The sequence below is a fragment of the Solea solea genome, chromosome 4 (assembly GCF_958295425.1).
Source record: "Solea solea chromosome 4, fSolSol10.1, whole genome shotgun sequence".
NCBI classification, from domain to species: domain Eukaryota; kingdom Metazoa; phylum Chordata; class Actinopteri; order Pleuronectiformes; family Soleidae; genus Solea; species Solea solea.
This window is the reverse complement of record NC_081137.1, coordinates 5,027,248-5,045,333: the sequence shown is the minus strand read 5'-3', so window position 1 is coordinate 5,045,333 and position 18,086 is coordinate 5,027,248. Positions and strand designations below refer to the sequence as shown.

General features: G+C 41.1%; 2 protein-coding genes across 2 annotated transcripts; both read left to right on the top strand.

Annotated features, from left to right (window-relative positions):
* The first annotated feature begins 380 nt into the window (after window positions 1–380).
* scaf4a (SR-related CTD-associated factor 4a) lies at window positions 381–11,469 on the top strand. The gene is made up of 19 exons (XM_058627692.1): window positions 381–539; window positions 1,954–2,037; window positions 2,133–2,177; window positions 2,269–2,430; window positions 2,529–2,661; window positions 3,347–3,483; window positions 3,607–3,783; window positions 3,951–4,036; window positions 4,127–4,214; window positions 4,818–4,994; window positions 5,118–5,191; window positions 5,285–5,487; window positions 5,654–5,754; window positions 5,953–6,066; window positions 6,164–6,320; window positions 6,412–6,533; window positions 6,910–7,063; window positions 7,467–7,622; window positions 7,942–11,469. The coding sequence occupies exons 1-19, from the start codon at window positions 510–512 to the stop codon at window positions 9,252–9,254; spliced, it is 3,513 nt and encodes a 1,170-aa protein (XP_058483675.1). The 5' UTR covers window positions 381–509; the 3' UTR covers window positions 9,255–11,469.
* A 640-nt stretch (window positions 11,470–12,109) lies between these two features.
* sod1 (superoxide dismutase 1, soluble) lies at window positions 12,110–15,098 on the top strand. The gene is made up of 5 exons (XM_058626492.1): window positions 12,110–12,256; window positions 13,461–13,557; window positions 13,681–13,750; window positions 13,877–13,994; window positions 14,721–15,098. Exons 1-5 carry the CDS (start codon window positions 12,185–12,187, stop codon window positions 14,826–14,828), a joined length of 465 nt encoding a protein of 154 aa, XP_058482475.1. The 5' UTR covers window positions 12,110–12,184; the 3' UTR covers window positions 14,829–15,098.
* The last annotated feature ends 2,988 nt before the right edge of the window (window positions 15,099–18,086 follow it).

The window sequence follows — 18,086 nt, the reverse complement described above, 5'->3', positions numbered from 1 at the left end:
CCAAGATTATTTCGTTTTAATGATTTCTTTGTTATATGGAACAAAATATTAACATTTAAGAAGCTGAAAAATCTGAAAACTTTTTTATTCGATGAATAATGGTTGCAGCCCTAATATTGTTCATATTTTACATTGTGTAATATTGTAAGTAGTATTTCTTCTTATTTATCCTATTTTGTCTATATTTTCCTTATACTCTAATTCCTTTGAATCTCTTATTACATTCTGCTGCTGCCTGTTGTGCTATTGTGTCAATCATGTAGAATATTTATGAATTACATGACGTTATTTTCAATCCCGACCCCACGGCGCCATCTACTGGACAAAACTCGTAACTGCAGAGTAGCGTCCCATCATGCTTTGCCGTACCCGCCGACCCGAGATCCACCGATGCTAGGCTAACTACCTTTAGCTGCCGGGAGCGGACATGTTGTACCGACCCCTCCTTGGATAAACATTGTTTTAAGCGGGGAATCGGGTACTGGGGAAAGGCTAGGGGGACCGGGACCATGGAGGCCGTCAACGCCTTTAACCAGGAGGTAAGCTTCCTTTGGGGCACGCCGAGACCTCGGTTGAACCGGGGCTGGCGGCTCTCTGGTCGTGGTGTTTCAGTGGAGCTAGTCGTGCAGGAGGCAGGAGCGACCTGTGGGGCCTGCTCGCCCAAGCTAACCGGACATGTCCTCCTTATCTGTGGCTCTGCTAACCGCGTTAGCGTTCGTGCTGCACGCCACTTGTGTCAATAAGACAATGAACACTATTTTCTGTTAAGGAGAATGTTAGCGCAACCGTAGCCAGTCTGTAACGGCTACTGTTTTCGTGCAAGTGTTAGCCAGTGGGTGTTTGTTGGTTATCAACATTGGCAACGATGCTAACACTGTGCGGCTATCAACGCTATAAGCTAGTTAACTTCCTCAATAATATAAACAGCGTGTGTCTGGCAAGTCAGTTTAAAGCGGAGGGCTCAAACTCGTGGCCCTTCATTTGATTTCATGTGGCCCGCCACTGAATGTAAAGTTATAATGAAGTATATCTCTGTTTTTTTTGTTTGTTTTTTAAATGTACCTGCATCATAAATGTGAACGTTCGTTTCGTAAACACTTTTATTTTGAAAGTCTGTGATATAGTGTACCACATATCATTATTGCAGCATCATAGCGGAATATCGTGATATAATAGTCATTTGAGTTGAAGACCCCTGGTGTAAAGTCTGAGAATTGATTTTAAAAAAAAAAGGCCAGTTAATAAAAGGTGAAATCATCCGCTGGTGTTTTTAGTGTCTCCTGTTTGTGATGATGGCCTCTTTGGTTCTTAAACATAACAGCCACCCGATTTTCTGATATTCTGTTTATTCATCACAGTCATGCATTAAGTCTTGGTTTCAGAGCTAGGATTACATTGGGTTTAGGTTACGATTAAGTTAAAGGTTATGGATAAGCATTTAGTTGTGGTGGTTAAGCTTAGGGTAAGAGGTTAGGGAATGCGATTTATCAATGAGTGTCCTCACTAAAATGTGTGTGTGTATGTTTTCCATCTGTCTGTGTATTTCCATTTAAATGTGTGTTATAAGCAGTCATTAATTAACTAATGTCTCATACCCCTACTGCAAAAAGGCACTAAAAAGGCTAAATTTAACCCGTCAACATCTTGCGCTTAAACAAAATTATTCCCTATGACTGATGAAATGTTGGTTCTGTGAGCACTACAAGGCTTTTTTGTAAACTGACTGTGCTTAATAATCCCCCTCCACTCAGTTTTTCCTCACACTCTTCATGCTAAATAAACATGGCCTCACTGACATCAGTGTGTTTGAGGACGTATTGTCAAAAATCTATATGCTTGAGAGCTGCATAAAGCACTGTGTTGAAGAGGACATGTTTTTCTACAAAATGAGCTATACACTGTGTACTTGGTGGTGAAACATGTGGCAAACATTCTCAACTTTCTTCTCTCTAGTTATTCTCCCTGATGGAATCCAAGCCCCCGATCTCTCGGGCGAAGATGATATCCATCACCAAATCAGCCATCAAAGCTATGAAAGTAAGATTGAGTTTGAGTTAGTTTTGAGTTTTTCTTTTTTTTAAATAATGTCCCCCTGTGTTTTGGGTAATCTTCTTACCTCCTTTCTCCCTCAGCTCTACAAACATGTGGTCCAGATTGTGGAAAAGTTCATTAAGAAGGTGAGACAAACTGGTCTAAAAGGAGAAATTGCTTTGTTTCTCCTCAACAATTTTGTACACTGAATCTTTGTTCTCCCTTTGCCCTACTTAGTGCAAGCCTGAGTACAAGGTAGCAGGTCTGTATGTGGTGGACTCCATTGTTAGGCAGTCCAGACACCAGTTTGGAGCAGACAAGGACGTGTTTGGCCCAAGATTTACCAAAAACATCACAGGAACCTTTGAGAACCTCTGCCTTTGCCCTGTAGAGGACCGGGTAAGGACTGCGAGACCTGCTATTGTATTCTGAAATGCTACAATGTGATTGAGTCTTCCTCTCATTTTGCTCCCTTGCCTCACTATGTTACTTTGTAGAGTAAGATTGTGCGAGTGTTGAACCTGTGGCAGAAGAATGGGGTGTTCACGATCGAGATTATTCAGCCTCTCTTGGACATGGCAGCTGGTTCTGGCAGTGCTGCAGCTCCGTACACATGCACAGATGAGCCAGGTAATTAGTGCAATTGTGTGTATGAGGATGTAGCAGTCCCTCCAGAAATTTGCAATGTTGTGTTCCCAACAATTAACACAAATTCAAACAATTACCACAACTGTTGCACAGCTTTGCACTTTTCCCTAAACACTACAACTTTGACCCATCACCGTAGTCTCATGATCAGGCTTTCTCAAATGATGAGTTGGGACTAGAGGTGGACTGATTAATCGGAACTGATTTCCACAAACATTGGCGTCGGCATTGGCCTTAGAAAAAAAACATATTCAACCACCTCTAGTTGGGACCATAAAGTACTGTTTACACCGAGATATGACTCTGACAACACAAAGTGTAGTAATAATGAAGTTGCTATATATTGTGTCAACATAATAAGCCTGTTGTTAGCCTTTTGTTTTACATTATATTGAGAAAAAAATTTAAATTAAAAATTCATGACAAATAATGTCTTAAAATACTAAAATTCATTGCAACTTTTTGAATAAACCATTGACCATTTTTGGTCACAGCAATCACAAAAACAATCTGTGAAATCATGGATATAATAATTAATTAATAATATAATAATTAGTTAGATTTTAATTCACAGATACCACTTTAGAAATTGAATTTGGTAAATGTTTCTGTAATCTCTGACTGATGGGTTTTGAGGACACTGACAAAGCTTTGCTTCCTCGATCAGGTTCTTCTCCACCTCCAGCCAAAGAGCCGGTTACTGCAGTAACGGCAAACTCCACCATAACACCCACTGCTCAGCTGCAGAACTCCGATGCCTTTGCTGCTGTGGCACAACTCTTCCAGTCGTCACAGGGTCAGCAGGTGAGTTTGTATTTGGGTTGAATCAGCTTTGACTGTAGTCTTGTTGCTTGTATTGTTGTTATTAATTGTGGATTTCTTACATGTTGATGTTTTTTACCATTCTCTGTCAATGGCATTTTATAGCTTCAACAGATGCTGCAGAACTTTCAGCAGCAGCCGGTGAAGCCCGACATCCCCACTCAGCCTCCTCTTCATATGAGCCACATACAGGCTCAAAACATCAACCCTGTCCTGGGCATCAGCACTTCACAGCCTCCCCTGCACACTCAGCCCACGCAGCAGAAATCTGCCTTTGACACGGTGATTGTGTGCTTTTGTTTTTAAATATACCATCCATGGTTAAATCATATCTGATATTGCAGAGATCAGGCATTGTTGAGACTTTTTGCAGAGGCTTTACAAGCTCTGCCATGCAGATAATATCATTTGTGTATTCTTGACATTCATATCCTTTCTCTCCCTGTTAGAAATTGCTTGACCGTTTTGACTATGATGATGAGCCAGAAGTTGGGGAGGAAACAAAGAAGGATGACACTGCATCTCAGCCCTCCTTGTAAGCCTTAGATTTATAATATCTGTGTGTGATGCCAGGAAGTGCCAGACTTTGATTTATTAATTGAATGGTATGTTTTTTAAATCACAGTATTCAGCAGCCTCCAGGCTTCCCACAACAGCACATGGAGCACTTTAAACCACAGATGATGAACATGTCACAAGATCACTTGCAACAGGTAAGGAGAACAAAATATTTAATTGTGAAATAATTAATAGTCTTTTATAATCCTTTAACAAAAAAAAAAAAAAAAATTACCTTAACATAACTTCAAAATATAGACAAATGTCTGTTACATTCACAAGTTCAGCTCCATTCAACTCTCTCGGAGTTTCTCAGTATAGCGGTGTTTAGATCTCGTGCCACCATGCGAGACTCCCACGGTGCACACAGGAAGTGATTCTTTTCATGTCAAGACAACAAATTTGCGCTAGCAGAGCAAGACAAATCACAAAGAGATTTGCGTTTGGCGCTGCCCCTGTATACACACAAATGCTCCCCTGGTCAGGTCTGATAATATTGCCTCACAGAGCTTGTTTTCAGATGAAGAGTACAGCACACAAATACTGTAATATTATTTCTGTTAAGACGAAACAGAGGGACAATAATGACACCAACAATAACAAAAAATCATAATGATTTCATATACATATATAGTGTAATGCTATATATTGTACGTTATATGCACTATATTGTAAGAGGCAAAACTATTTATTTTTTAAATGGTACATTTATGTAAAAGCCGATTCTGCATAGTATTTACCAAGGTTGTGTACCTCAGGTTCCACTCCCTCCTAATGGCCAGCTCCAGGCCTATGGTTTACCACCAGGACAAAACTTCCCAGGTATCATGCCTCCTATGGGGCATGTTCATCCTGGGCAGCCCCTCCCTGGTTCCACTGGGCCTCCAGGTTTCCCAGGAGTATTTCCTCCACACAATGCTGCCCAGCAACAACAGGTGAACCTAACTGATACAAAATATTTTATATTATATAAATATTATATTTGGAAAAATGGTATCTACCACCTAGTCGTTTTCAGTATATAGCATATTAACCATACTATCTTCATACCATACCAGGATTTGTCGATGGATGCAGACCTTTCATCTATGAGGGATGGCAGACACGGTCAAAGGTCGCGCTCCGGCTCTCGGTAAGTGTGTTCTTTTTTCATTTAAAAGCTGCACAACATGTCAATTTGTAATGAACAAACCATTAAGTTAAATTTCCTTTTTTTTTTCTGCAGGTCTCCAAAGCGGAGGAGGTCACGGTCTAATTCCCGCACACGGCGGTCGAGGCACAGGCGTTCCCGCTCGCGCTCCAGAGAGCGGCGTCACCGTTCCCCACGCTCTCGCTCGCAGGACCGCAGGGAGAGAGAGAAGGAGAGAGAGAAGGAGCGAGAGCGACGGCAGAAAGGCCTCCCACCATCCAAGAGCGAGACGCTAAGCAGTGAGTCATAATCTGTTCAGTGTCATATTTAGTTCAGTAATTACATGGACCAAAAATGGTCTGTTCGATTTTCTTAAGTGGTTTCATTTCTTTCTTTTTTTTTTCTTTTTTTTTAAATTTCTATTAAATCTTTGCTCATGTTATCTTTTTTACTTCTCCATTTCAGTTTGCAGTACGACTCTCTGGGTGGGCCAGCTCGACAAGAGAACACAACAGCAAGATGTTGCATGTTTACTGGAGGAGTTCGGGCAGATAGAATCCATCAATGTAAGCTCACTTGTCTAAATGTTATGTTTAGATATGACACCGACTCTATGTTTATTAGTAAAATGCTAACACGTTTAGGTTTACCATTTTTTTCCCAATTACAGTGATAAGAAAGTGCCACAGGGCAGTAATAAGACGATTACTAAGTTATTAAATGAATGGAAATCACAAAGTCTTTGCCTTTTCTCTTGTTTAAAGATGATCCCTCCACGCGGATGTGCCTATATAGTTATGATACATAGGCAAGATGCCTACAGGGCCCTTCAGAAGCTTGGCAGAGGATCTTACAAAGTTAATCAAAAATCCATCAAGGTCTGAGAGCTTCACACGTTTCTACTTTTCAAAGATAAGATGTATAAAGAAGTAATTGTTGCTTTAATTACCACTTTTTTGATACATTTCTTGTCAGATTGCTTGGGCTTTGAACAAGGGCATAAAGCCTGAGTTTAAACAGTTCTGGGACGTGGAGCTGGGTGTCACTTACATACCTTGGTCTAAAGTCAGGGATGATCAGTTGGAGGAGCTAAAAGAAGGAGGAACACTGGATGTAGAGACATTATCACCAGGTAAACGCTGATAGACACATACTTATACTACACATGCAAGTATGAATCTCTTTATGTTTCAACAAATCTGAACTACGTTTGTCATTTTCAGAATGGAGTGGGATGAGGAAGATTTTAGATCTTCCAGAGGAACTGAACCACAATGGCCGTTCAGAGCCACAGGAGGAGACACAGATATTACCTGTGCCTACTGCAGCTGCTCCTCTTGCACAGGTAAACAATGGCTGCACGCTGTTTCCAGTATTTTAAATGTAGAGGTATATGACAAATACAATTTGACAAGCAAGTGTTAAACCTGATCTGTAACCTCTTTGAGAACATTTAATCGGGTCCTCAAGGAATACATTATGCTGTGATTGCAACAATTAACTGATTCAACTGTAGTTTTCTGCAATTATTATTGTTATTGATCAGTCTTTCTCTAATCGGGTCGGGACAAAAAAGTGGGACGCGCAAATGGTCAATACCGCTTACACTCCGCCTCCATCCATGAATATCCCGGAAGGCCTGGTTCAATTGAGAGTAAAAAATGATGCAATGAAGAAATAAATGTTTGACAAGTGTAGTAAAACCCTGTAAATGTTCTCAGGTTCCACCAATGCAGCCGCCAATGATTGGTGTGGGTTCCCTCCAGCCTCCTGTCTTTCCTGGACCCATGGGCATGCTCCCTCCTTCCTTCCCCCCAGGTGTCCCCCCTCCGCCTTTCATCAGACCTGGCTTCAACCCCATGCAGATGCCTCCAGGTAGCACCACCCTCACCTGACATCAAAGGCTTTTCATCTCTAAGGCTTTTTATTTAGGCTTTTTCTGTCACACAGTTCAGTTTATTTGATAGAACATTTTTTTGACACATTACATATAGTTACTTACAATCTGGCATGCTTCAGAGTAACCATGGTTTCTAAATGATTTTCAGTTTTATGATACTTCTTATACGGAATTCTTGTAAATCTATCAGCAACCTTTGATCTGTGTCAAATTGTAATTGAGTCCTGTGGTTAGTTTGCTTTACAGTGAAACCACAACAAACCATACAATTCCACCTTTTGAAAGACAGATTTCACAGAAACCTGGGATTACTGAATCAGTGCACAAGAGTTTTGGAGAAAAACGTGACCCAAATTCATAATACCACTCTTCTCCCAGGTTTCCTTCCCCCTGGTGCGATGCCTTTAGGTCCCCCGCCTGCTGTCAAAGGTGGAGTTGAGGACCAACCTCTGGACCCGGCAAGTCTGGGTATCAGGAAAAACGATGAAGGCTCAGAGGGTCCCAACATCTTCAACAATCAGATGGCCCCTATGGGTCAGTCTGTCTTTCTTTTTACCTGATAGTGTGAATATCTCTATAATAGTTTGTAAATATGTTTCTATTAGAGGGAACAGATATAACTGGACACAATATCCCTTTACATTTTTTAGAATAGTTTAACTTATGTCCTCCATTTTCACAATTGAACAACATAACATCACTGTGTCTGTCTGATGAGCTTCTATGCTGTACTAGAACTGAACTTTAGATCCACAAATTTAGGATAAAAAGGGACAGCCCTATTTTACAGTGTTTGCTTGGTGATGTCATGGGTTTATAGTAAGGCTCTATCTGGTTTCTGTTTCTCCATCAGGTAATCAACTAGGTGCACCACCAGGTGGTCTTTCAGGTATACCTCCAGGTGGTCCCCCAGGAAGCATCCAACCTCCCACTGGTGGCCTGCTTGGTGCACGGCCTGGTATAATCCCACTGCAGCGTCCTCCTGTTCCTCCACTACCACACATGCAGCGTTTCCCTCCACCCCATGTGACACGACCTCCTCACCCCAACATGCCCCCTATGCCCCCACAGATGTTACCAAGGGGGCCCCACCCTCAGCCCCTTGCACCCAAAGGAGGTTTTGGGATGCTGCCTCCCCTCAACATACGTGCTTCTTTCCCCCCACATGGGCACGGGCCTCTTCCTCAGGTTTCTCTTCCTCAAGTTTCTGTTCCTCAAGTTTCTCTTCCTCAAGTTTCTCTTCCTCAAGTTCCTCTTCCTCAAGGTCCTCCTCCTTTTATCAGACCAGGAGGACCTCATGGCTTGGAAGGACCAGAAGAAACGGATGGCAGACCTTTTAGGGGAGAAAGACCGGGATTCAGGGACCGAGAGCCAGACAGGGAGAGAGACTGGGATCGGGACAGGGACAGAGAGAGAGACCGGGGTTTTGGAGGTGGAAGGCGAGCATTTGGTGATGGAGCGAGGGGTGGTGATGGAGCGAGGGGTGGTGATGGAGGGAGGGGAGCGGGTGGAGATGGAGCGAGGGGTGGTGATGGAGGGAGGGGAGGGGGTGGTGATGGTGGCAGGGGAGCGGGTGGTGATAGAATGGAGGGGAGGGACAGGCTTGGAGGCTGGCAGGAAGACGGAGGCAATCACCGAGGAGGATGGGAGAGAGATCGGGATCGGGACAGAGACCGTGATCGGGACAGAGACCGACGAGACTGGAGGGAGAAGCGAAGCAGTCTTGACAGGGACAGGGAACGAGGGAGGGGTGATAACGGGGAAAGGGATCATGGGAAGGGGGAAGGAGGAGAACGAGGAAGGGGAGACAGAGGGAGTCGAGAGCGAGAGAGAGGGAGAGGAGCAGAGGGGAAAGAAGGAGACAGGCCCAGGCGATCAGAGCGGCGAGAGAGGATCTCGCGGTGGGACAGGGACGATCGACTAGCCGAACTGGAAAACATGGAATTTCGGACCTCTAACAGCACAGAGAAACCCTGTGTGACTCCTGCGCCTACTGTGGAAGCCAGTCAAAAACCCAGTGAGGAAGCTTCTCAACAAAAGCCAGACTCAGAACTCCTAGCTCCGCCCCCCGAGGCAACTGCTGCTGCAAAAGAGCCGGTGCCTACTGAGCCTTTACCTTCAGTTCAGAGTGAAACTACAGACATAAAACAGGAAGCAGCATCATAGACTGGCTCAGACTGTTCCTAATCGCCAGACATTGCTGCTGAGAACCACTGAAAGATGACCCAGGTGTTTGTCACCATGGTAACCAGTCTCAACTCCTGGAAAGAATAATAACTAGCCACAGTTTATCACATGGGGTTTGTTAGTTTCTGGGAAGAAACACATTTCTTGAAAGCAAACATCTCCCACACATAGAATTTACTGTTTTTACGGTCAAGTTTCATTTTGCATCCTTGTCTCAAACCAAAAGAACACAATGAGAGAGAGAGTCAGTTTGGGGGCAAAGTGATGCAGTAATGCATTGGTTGTGACCACTAATGTTTCTCCTCACATGTGATAATGTTGCTCTGTCCACCAGAGCTTAATGTCGGCGTCCGTTTTATGTTTTTACTCAAATTGGTTCAAAGATGGCAAACAAATTATGTTTATGGCACCACTTTCGTTCAAGGCCTCATCCTTTCACCCCTCAACATAGCAAATCCATTCATTTTTAAATTCATATGTTTTTATTTGCTAAAAGAGTCACGTCAAACACTGAATATCTTGAGCATTTCTGTTATAAAAGAAGCATCCTTTCTTTTATTTTATTTTCATCCTGTCTTGCCTGAAGGGCACAGCTTTGAAAGGACTATGGTGGCCTTAAAACCTATTCAAGATACTAGGTAATTGGATGCTGGCCATATGATTTAAACAACATATTCCTTTGTGTTTGGTAAACTTCCCAGAATGTTACCAAAGTCTATCCCTATTTGTGACATATGCACATTTTCTGGCCAACACCTTGAGTCTTTAAAAATCACTTTGAAGACATGGTTTTAATTTGATTAAGGTATCAATTCCATCAGTACTGAGACTTATAAAGGCACTAGCTCACATGGTACCTGAATCTAACAGGGATTATGTTCAGTTTCCTTTCAAAAATGTAACACTTTCATTCTCATTATTTTGAACATGACTCAACGATACCTAACATTTTTGACAAACTGTGTCATTTTATAACAAAACTGTCGTGAGAATCTTTTAATGCTATTGTTTGGTTACATATATTGAGCAGTGGCATAGGGAAACTGAATGTCCGAGAGGCATTTCAGATGAGTGATTTCAACATTAGGAATGAAAGAATCCCAGGTTTCTTGTGGCATAGCTCCCTTGGAATATTTAAGAAATAATCAATTTTGATGCCATTAGATAATCAGACTTTGTTTCAGAAGTCAGTGGGAACTAAATGTGGAGATGTTATGCAAAAATTCAACTCAGTTTTCCCATTAATACCCTCTTCAATAACTTACAAATTTTTATTTTGAAATGAAATGTTTAGGTCATTTTTTAAACATTTACATCTTGAAAGTGCTGTTGAAAAAACGTCACGTGTACAACCAAGTAATTATTTCTGCTGTCTAAATTTAATGCAGTTGTCTAAAGGTGTGTATTTTATGTTAACAAAATAAAGCAAAGTCCTTTTTTTTTGTCAATCCAACTGAAGTACGTCCAGCCCAAGTTATCTTTATCTATTGTACTCAACAAAAACAAGCGTAACTCCAGGTGCCAGCTCGGTCATTTTGTATAAATATAAGTTAGTAAGTGGTAATGTGATCTTTCCCTGTGCGTACTGAAGGAAGGGGGAATTACCTTGGCTCAGATGAATTATGTTTTGGAATCTTTATCGATTTGTCTCGTATATGTGTCAAACTTTGATATAAATTACTTTTGGCCACATGAGAATTCATTTTTCTTTGGTTTTTGACAAACACAGCCTTCACACTTGGTGTCCATATCACTGAAGACATATTGTGTCTGATATTATTTTACTTTTTTAACATCTCACGCCCATGGTCTGCAAGCTCAAGTCTTGTTCTGTAGTCGTTCTAACGCAGAGACACCAAGGGCTAAGCTTAAGTGATGAATTGAAGAGTATTGCTCGGGACACTTTGCTGTAAATATGCTTGTAACACTGACACTCCTAGGGCGTCAACAGTGATTGTTGTTAATAATCTGTGATTCATTTACTGGAGAGTAAAGGAAAAAAAAAAAAACCTGTTGACATAGAAGGAATAACAGAGGCCCTTTTGCTTTAATGTTTTTAACTCCTCATGGTTTGAAAGTTGACAGATGTTTCTATGACTTGTAAAAAAAAAAATGCAAAAGACATGGACATAAAGTCTTCAATATTTCAACCATAGGAAATTGTTTTTAATAAACTATTTTTTTACCAAAAACATTTGGCTTGTTCAGATTACATCTCTGATCTGGTTACACATTTAACCTATTTAGCTTAAAGACTTGATGCAACCTTATACACTATGTATTGACATTTTGAATTATATTATTGGACGGGACACCCAACTTTCCATCCCACCAAATTCTTCACAGTTGTTCACCTTCATAAAGTGGGACAAAGCATCAAATTAGCATTTGCACTAGTGATATACTATACCATGGTTCTCAAACTGTGGTGTGTCGACCACCGATCGTACGTGAGCTTCCTCTAGTGGTACTTGGAGGAAAATTGGAAATACTATTCTAATAGTTACTCTACTCTAATTGCTGGCTTTGCTCAGCCTATTTACACCACTGTATTTTAACGTTGACAATAATGGTTTTACTTGGAGCGCAGTTGGGTCAAAGAGCATGTTTTAACATGGTGGTCCCCAAACTTGAGAATAATGTGTTTAATAATAACAATATTGAATAAGTCAAACAGTGTGTATTTTTGTATATTATATTATAATATAATATATTAAGGGGGTGTGTTGATTTAACCACCGTCGAAAACCAATCAAAATCAGTCATTTTGATCATGTTCGTCTCTGATTGGCTGGCTGTGTGATGCATCCGCCTCTTATAAAACCACATGTTTGGTTGTCTCTGGCGGCAGCAGCAGCAGTAGTAGTGAGTAGAACGTCAGAAACTTGTCACTTGAAACCGCTGCGAACATGGTGCATAAAGCCGTGTGTGTGCTGAAAGGAGCTGGAGAAACCAGCGGGACTGTGTATTTTGAGCAGGAGGTAAGGCGTGCTACAACCCCTCTAATCGAGTGAAGGAGTCTCAAGCCCGGTATTTATTTTAATATATTGATTTGACAGTCATTCGCTAAGTCATAGCTTGAGCGCACGGATGCTAAGCTAGCTACGCTCATTGAATAAGTTGGATGTGGAAGTAGAGGCTAAGCTAGTACCAACTCAACTGCATTTTACTTTATAGTGTACTTGGAGTCGATGTTAGTTGCACATTAGTTGACGTAACCGTGTTATGGTTAAATTATGCAATTTGACGTTTGCACACGCGCCACCTAAACGTTACCGTAAAGTGCGCACACAGCGACTGCATGACACTTCATTCGGATTCGGCTGCTTGTATTAATGTGTCGTATTTGCAAAGCTAATTCAGTGTAAACAATTCGAGTTGACCGTCATAACCTTTGAACGTTTAAGGTCCTTAATGTTGTTAATGATCAACGGCACGTGTAGTGCGGGAAAAAAAAAACGCCTGTTGCGCAACTGAAACATTAGCGTCAGTTTCCAGAGCTAAAACGTCGACTCTTTGTGGTTTGACGAAACTTACCTTAACCTTAAATGTATAATCTGTTGTGTCATTTCAAAACGGAATAAGTGCTGAGTCATTGGGTGTCACTCTGACTGTCGTTGTTTTCTTACTGTTCATCTGATAAGGGTACAAACAAGTCTTGTGTAGTAGATTAGATTTCCATGTTTTGAATACTTGCTCTAACAAAGCATGGGTTAAAAATGACCCTTGCATTTGTCCAAAGAGTTTGAGATAGATATTTGTAGGATTGTTCATACAAAGCGACCATTTATTGAAGTGACTGTGCATCTCTATGGAGATAGCTCAGTTTCCCACGGTGGTTTATACACTCAAATCATACAATTTCTTCCTTGGGCCAGAAAATTTCAACAAAATCCTTCTTTGTCTTGAGTTATTCTGCTCTCAACCAGAAAACTGACAGTCTAATAAAACACAATCTACCTTGGGGAGGAAATATATTATAGTCCCATCTGTATTTCAAAATATGTAATGTATTTGATTTTGTGTGCTAATAAGAATGTGATTTGTGGTGGGGAGAGTAAATATGCAGATAATGCTTGGTTACTTCAAACCTCCAAGTCCTTGCAGCCACCTGTCTTTGACAGCTCTCAGCCTCTTCTGTGGTCTCGTTCGTTCTTCTGATGAGCTGTAATCCTAATCTCCTAGAATGATAAAGCCCCTGTGAAGCTGAGTGGAGAAATCAAAGGTCTCACCCCTGGTCTCCACGGTTTCCACGTCCATGCGTTTGGAGACGGCACCAATGGTGAGCATCTGGTGAAGATTTTGTATGTGAATCTGTCGTCTTTGCAAATAACTCCCACACGTGGGAAAGTGGGCCTACTTCCTGCTACATTGATAAAGATCTATACTGATGTCTATTTCCCAGGGTGCATCAGTGCAGGACCTCACTTCAATCCCTTGAACAAGACTCATGGAGGCCCTACTGATGAAAATAGGTGAGTTGGTGTTGAGTCGAATCAATAAAAGAACAAAACTGTCCATGTACTATCATTTGTAGTTATTTGACATGCATTTTGTTTCCTTGTTTTTTTTATTTATTTTTTTTAAATCTATGTAAATAGGCATGTTGGAGACTTGGGCAATGTGACTGCCGGAGATGATAATGTTGCCAAGATAGATCTTACTGACAAGATGATCAAGCTCTCTGGCCCTGACTCCATTATTGGTCGCACCATGGTGGTAAGTTCTTATCTGTCTCATTTTGAAGTAAATAGCTGAGGGGAGTGACCTCTTGTTTAAAGAGTAACCAGGGCCTTTCAATCACAAACTCAGTTGGGCCACATGAAGAAATTAAAGCTGGGACAGACATATTCTTCAAATTGTAAGCTATCACAAATGTACGTATTGAAGTATAGTAATTCTTTCCCCTTGTTTAAATGTTGTCACATCTGACACAGGGACATCATAGTGTTCATAAAAAGTATACCTGAACAGAAATGGGTCATAGCAATGTTTTCCACTTTAAATAAGCTGGCAGGAGACCATTGTTCTGGCCTTGTTAATGTTCCTCTTCCCTAATTTTGAAATGGGGACCCACCCAAATGTTTGTGCGTAATATAATTGAATTCAATATACTTTATTGTCCCTTAGGGAAATTTGTCTTGGACTCATGCTGTGCCTATGAATGCCCTCATAATACAATACAATCAGTAATGATAACAATTATAACACAATAAAAGCACTTGAGAAGCAACAATTGTTGAAAGCACCATAAAAAAACAATCTATATGGCCTTGGGCATCTTTGTTTAAAAGTCTATAATGTTTTACTACCACTTCTTAAATCCCAATACAATTTGAATAAATAAGTCATAACTTAATTTTGCATGTTGTTTGATAATTCTTACATAAAAGGACTTAGGAAGTTCTGCAAATTTATTTGGAAACCTGTTCTCCTGCTCTTTAGATCCATGAGAAAGCTGATGACCTTGGAAAAGGAGGCAATGAGGAGAGTCTAAAGACAGGTAATGCTGGTGGACGTCTGGCCTGCGGAGTCATTGGCATCACCCAGTAAACATTCTGCCAAAAGCTCAGTACACTGGAGATTGTTTGCCCCTGTAGCACTTATTAATAAGACCAACTCTTCATGTGACAACATGTCTTTTTCAATATTCTGCGGCTTTTTCTTGTCCTAGAGAGTTCATGAGTCATGCTTTCCTGTTCTTGTCCTGACCATTGACTAAATGGATTTATGTCTGTTTTGGTCCCAAAGAGCTAGTTCTGCGCAATATTAAACATATGTACACTTTACAAAGTTCATCAATAAATTGTCACTTCATTTGAATATGGTGTGTTTCTGGAAATTTGTGATGTGTATATTGACTGTTATGACAAACCCACATGAAAAGACTTATTGAAAAGAATAATGTTTTTATTTAAGTCCTGAATAATCAAACTGGTTGGTTTCTAGGAGACTGACGGCAATTTAAGGGATTCCTGATCAACTACATTTTGGAGTGAGTATTAACCCATCACATCCTCTAGGAGGCATCGCACCTCTTCATCTTGGCCAGTTAGTTCTGGTCACAACTAAACCAAACCAGACAACAAAACAAGTACTTTTTTAGTTTTAAGAGATGAGTATTAGATCCAAAGAATGAGGATAATACAGAGTTGTTTTGTGTTGCACAAGTTTAATTTAAATTATAATTTTATAACATACCACTAACACTGTAAATTTGTGATGCTAAGGACAGCACTCCTCATATGAGAAATGTTAGAGGTTCTAGCTTTTTAAAATACAGAGAAATTACAAAGTCAAGTAACTTCAAGAGGTCATCTTTTAAGTCTCTCTAAATACACAAGTATATATTCTCCCACAGTGTGTGTGTCTAGGGGCCTCGCAACCCTCATCAGCTCCAACTGTGGAAGTCTGTATTACCCAGTGTCATCCTCTAGAGGGCGCTGTGTTCATAAACAATCATTGACTGGAACTTGGCTTGATATTCAATGGGGAGGGGATTGAATCACATTTAGTCCTTGTCAAAAAATGACCTCATGGGGATTTGAGTATTTTTAGATTGTTGGGATTTACCAGTGGCAGGAAATGTCCACATGTCAAAGCTGAAAAACATCGACCATCATAGAACTTTCAATAATTCATTGCAGCTACACGTACACGAAAATGTAGAATTGTATGAATACCTCAGACGGGCCTGAAAAATCAACCCACTGAAATATAAATAAGTTTTGATGGAAAATTCGGTTGTAATTTAGAATCTTGATCTTTGCTCTTCCTCCATGATATTAAAGGGACCAGCTGTGCCTCGCAGTGGCCAGCTCTTCATCTCTCACATACAGCGTACGCATCCCTCCCAGCAGACAGCCTGTACGTGGTTGTAGAAATTGCATGCTCTAAAAGCCTTTTTTCCTTTGCATGGGAATGACAGATGCGTCCATGTGAAGTGACTCTCTGCACTTCTTTGGGGGGGGGCGGAGAGAGATTTGACGGCACTGAGATGGAGCAAATACACGAGGGAGCAATCCACAGGCAAGTGTGCTAAGTGTGCGTAAATTCACACATGATGTATATTAACACACTGGATATGTTTCTTGCTCGCGTTTATATGCGGCAGGTGGCAGAATTGTTGGAGGAAATTTAAGAATGTGTATTTGCTAGTAAAACCTTGTGATATTTTTACATATTAAAGAAATCTATATATCTTTAGATATCTAAATACTGTTGAGCTTTAGTAATTTGGTTTCATTTTGGGGTTGAAGGTGGCTCATTGAGTGCACATTTGCACACAAAGTCAAACTGGTTTACTTGTTAAATTTAAGGTAAGACCACTTTATTGCCCTCTAAGGTAAAAAAACAAACAATAGGGACACTGGTTTGGTGTAAATAACACAACTATAATTTATGCATAATTAAACACTGGCCATATTTGAAATTAGGGCCCCATAAAGGCTTGGACCAGCCCTGTACATCATATAGATGTAGATTTGTCAAGTTCTTGATCCGTATTGACACTGGGGGCAAACTGAGCAGTCTTGGTGGACGTTTGTGTGTTTTCCTCCAGATTCAGTTTTGTTTTGACAAGACAGAAGTCCAGCCTTTTACCACCGAGCAATCATCTGTGCTCTTTGGAGTCAGGAGAATGCTAAAATTTTCACGATGTTTAGCCCAAAACTGCATACAAGTAGATGTAGCTGTATTAGTGCGGACAAAGGCGGCCAACGGAGCGGAAAGACAGACTGACTGTAAAAGCTTATATAAATAGCCTGGGAGTGGAGGTGATGAATAATGGAGACAAGCAATGCTGCCGACAGTGAGGGAGTGAAGTCGTGACAGCAAGTGAGACAAGTCGAACTCGGTAGAAGAAAGCATGTAGTATAAAAGAAGAGAATCAAATGCTGGAGACAATGAGGACTGGCTAACCAGCTGTCGACAGAGCATCACAATGAAGGTCATATGTCAGTATATTGTAATATTAGCCTTGTACCATAGTATCACTTTTTTTTATTATTCTATTATTTTAGATACGCAATGTACCAACTTTTTTTGGATTTATACTTCTCTATTGTCACATCTCACTTGCCTTGTAACCACAAAAATATGCCAACGACAATGTCTGAGTCGACCAAATTCTGTCAAACCCTTGAATGAGCCAATGAAATTAATTGGAGTGTCACCCGCAACAAACTTCCAGGTGAAAGGTAACTCTCACGGTGTATTCATTCATTTAATCGCCTTCGCTTCAGGGCTTTACACGACATCGCAGTATCTCCCAGACGTGCTAGTGAACCAGTCTTGCCGGGTTCAGTGCTTCTGGTTTGTTGCCTAATAGCAGCGCGGGCGTGTGTGTGTGCATCATAGTGGGAAAAGAACGGCACAAACGCTGTTCACTGTTATCCAACTCTCGCATGTTCCACTCAGATGTTCTGTGGGTGAGGGCGTGTGATGTGGTGTTCACCCAAAATATGACTCAGAGGTGGAACAACTTCTTCTTTTCAACCAAGTTATGTAAGTGGTTGGGGGGGAGAATGCACTTCAGTGGCATGTGGGTGCATGTGTGTATGTGTGTGCCTGAGTGTCCATGTGTGTTTCCCTCTTCTGTGAAGACTTGTAATTTGTTTATGAGCAGCAGTCACCTCCAGCTTTGCACTCTGAAGCACTGCTGAAGAACCAGTGTGGTCACATTTCTGCAAGTGTCTCTCTCCTGCCCCCACCCCCTCCAGCAGCAAATGCATATGGCCCACTGAGCCACCTGACAGCCACCTGTCGGTATGGGTAATACTTCAAATTTCACCAATATATGAGTAGGGTATC

What these genes read in the sequence shown, in the direction of transcription:
- scaf4a (XM_058627692.1), top strand. Translation starts at nt 510, where the DNA reads ATGGAGGCCGTCAACGCCTTTAACCAGGAG. An exon ending in CACATGCACAGATGAGCCAG is followed by an intron (nt 2,662 to 3,346) that starts GTAATTAGTGCA and finishes TTCCTCGATCAG; the next exon opens with GTTCTTCTCCACCTCCAGCC. An exon ending in AGGTCGCGCTCCGGCTCTCG is followed by an intron (nt 5,192 to 5,284) that starts GTAAGTGTGTTC and finishes TTTTTTCTGCAG; the next exon opens with GTCTCCAAAGCGGAGGAGGT.
- sod1 (XM_058626492.1), top strand. Translation starts at nt 12,185, where the DNA reads ATGGTGCATAAAGCCGTGTGTGTGCTGAAAGGAGCTGGAGAAACCAGC. An exon ending in CTGTGTATTTTGAGCAGGAG is followed by an intron (nt 12,257 to 13,460) that starts GTAAGGCGTGCT and finishes CTAATCTCCTAG; the next exon opens with AATGATAAAGCCCCTGTGAA. An exon ending in GTTTGGAGACGGCACCAATG is followed by an intron (nt 13,558 to 13,680) that starts GTGAGCATCTGG and finishes TCTATTTCCCAG; the next exon opens with GGTGCATCAGTGCAGGACCT.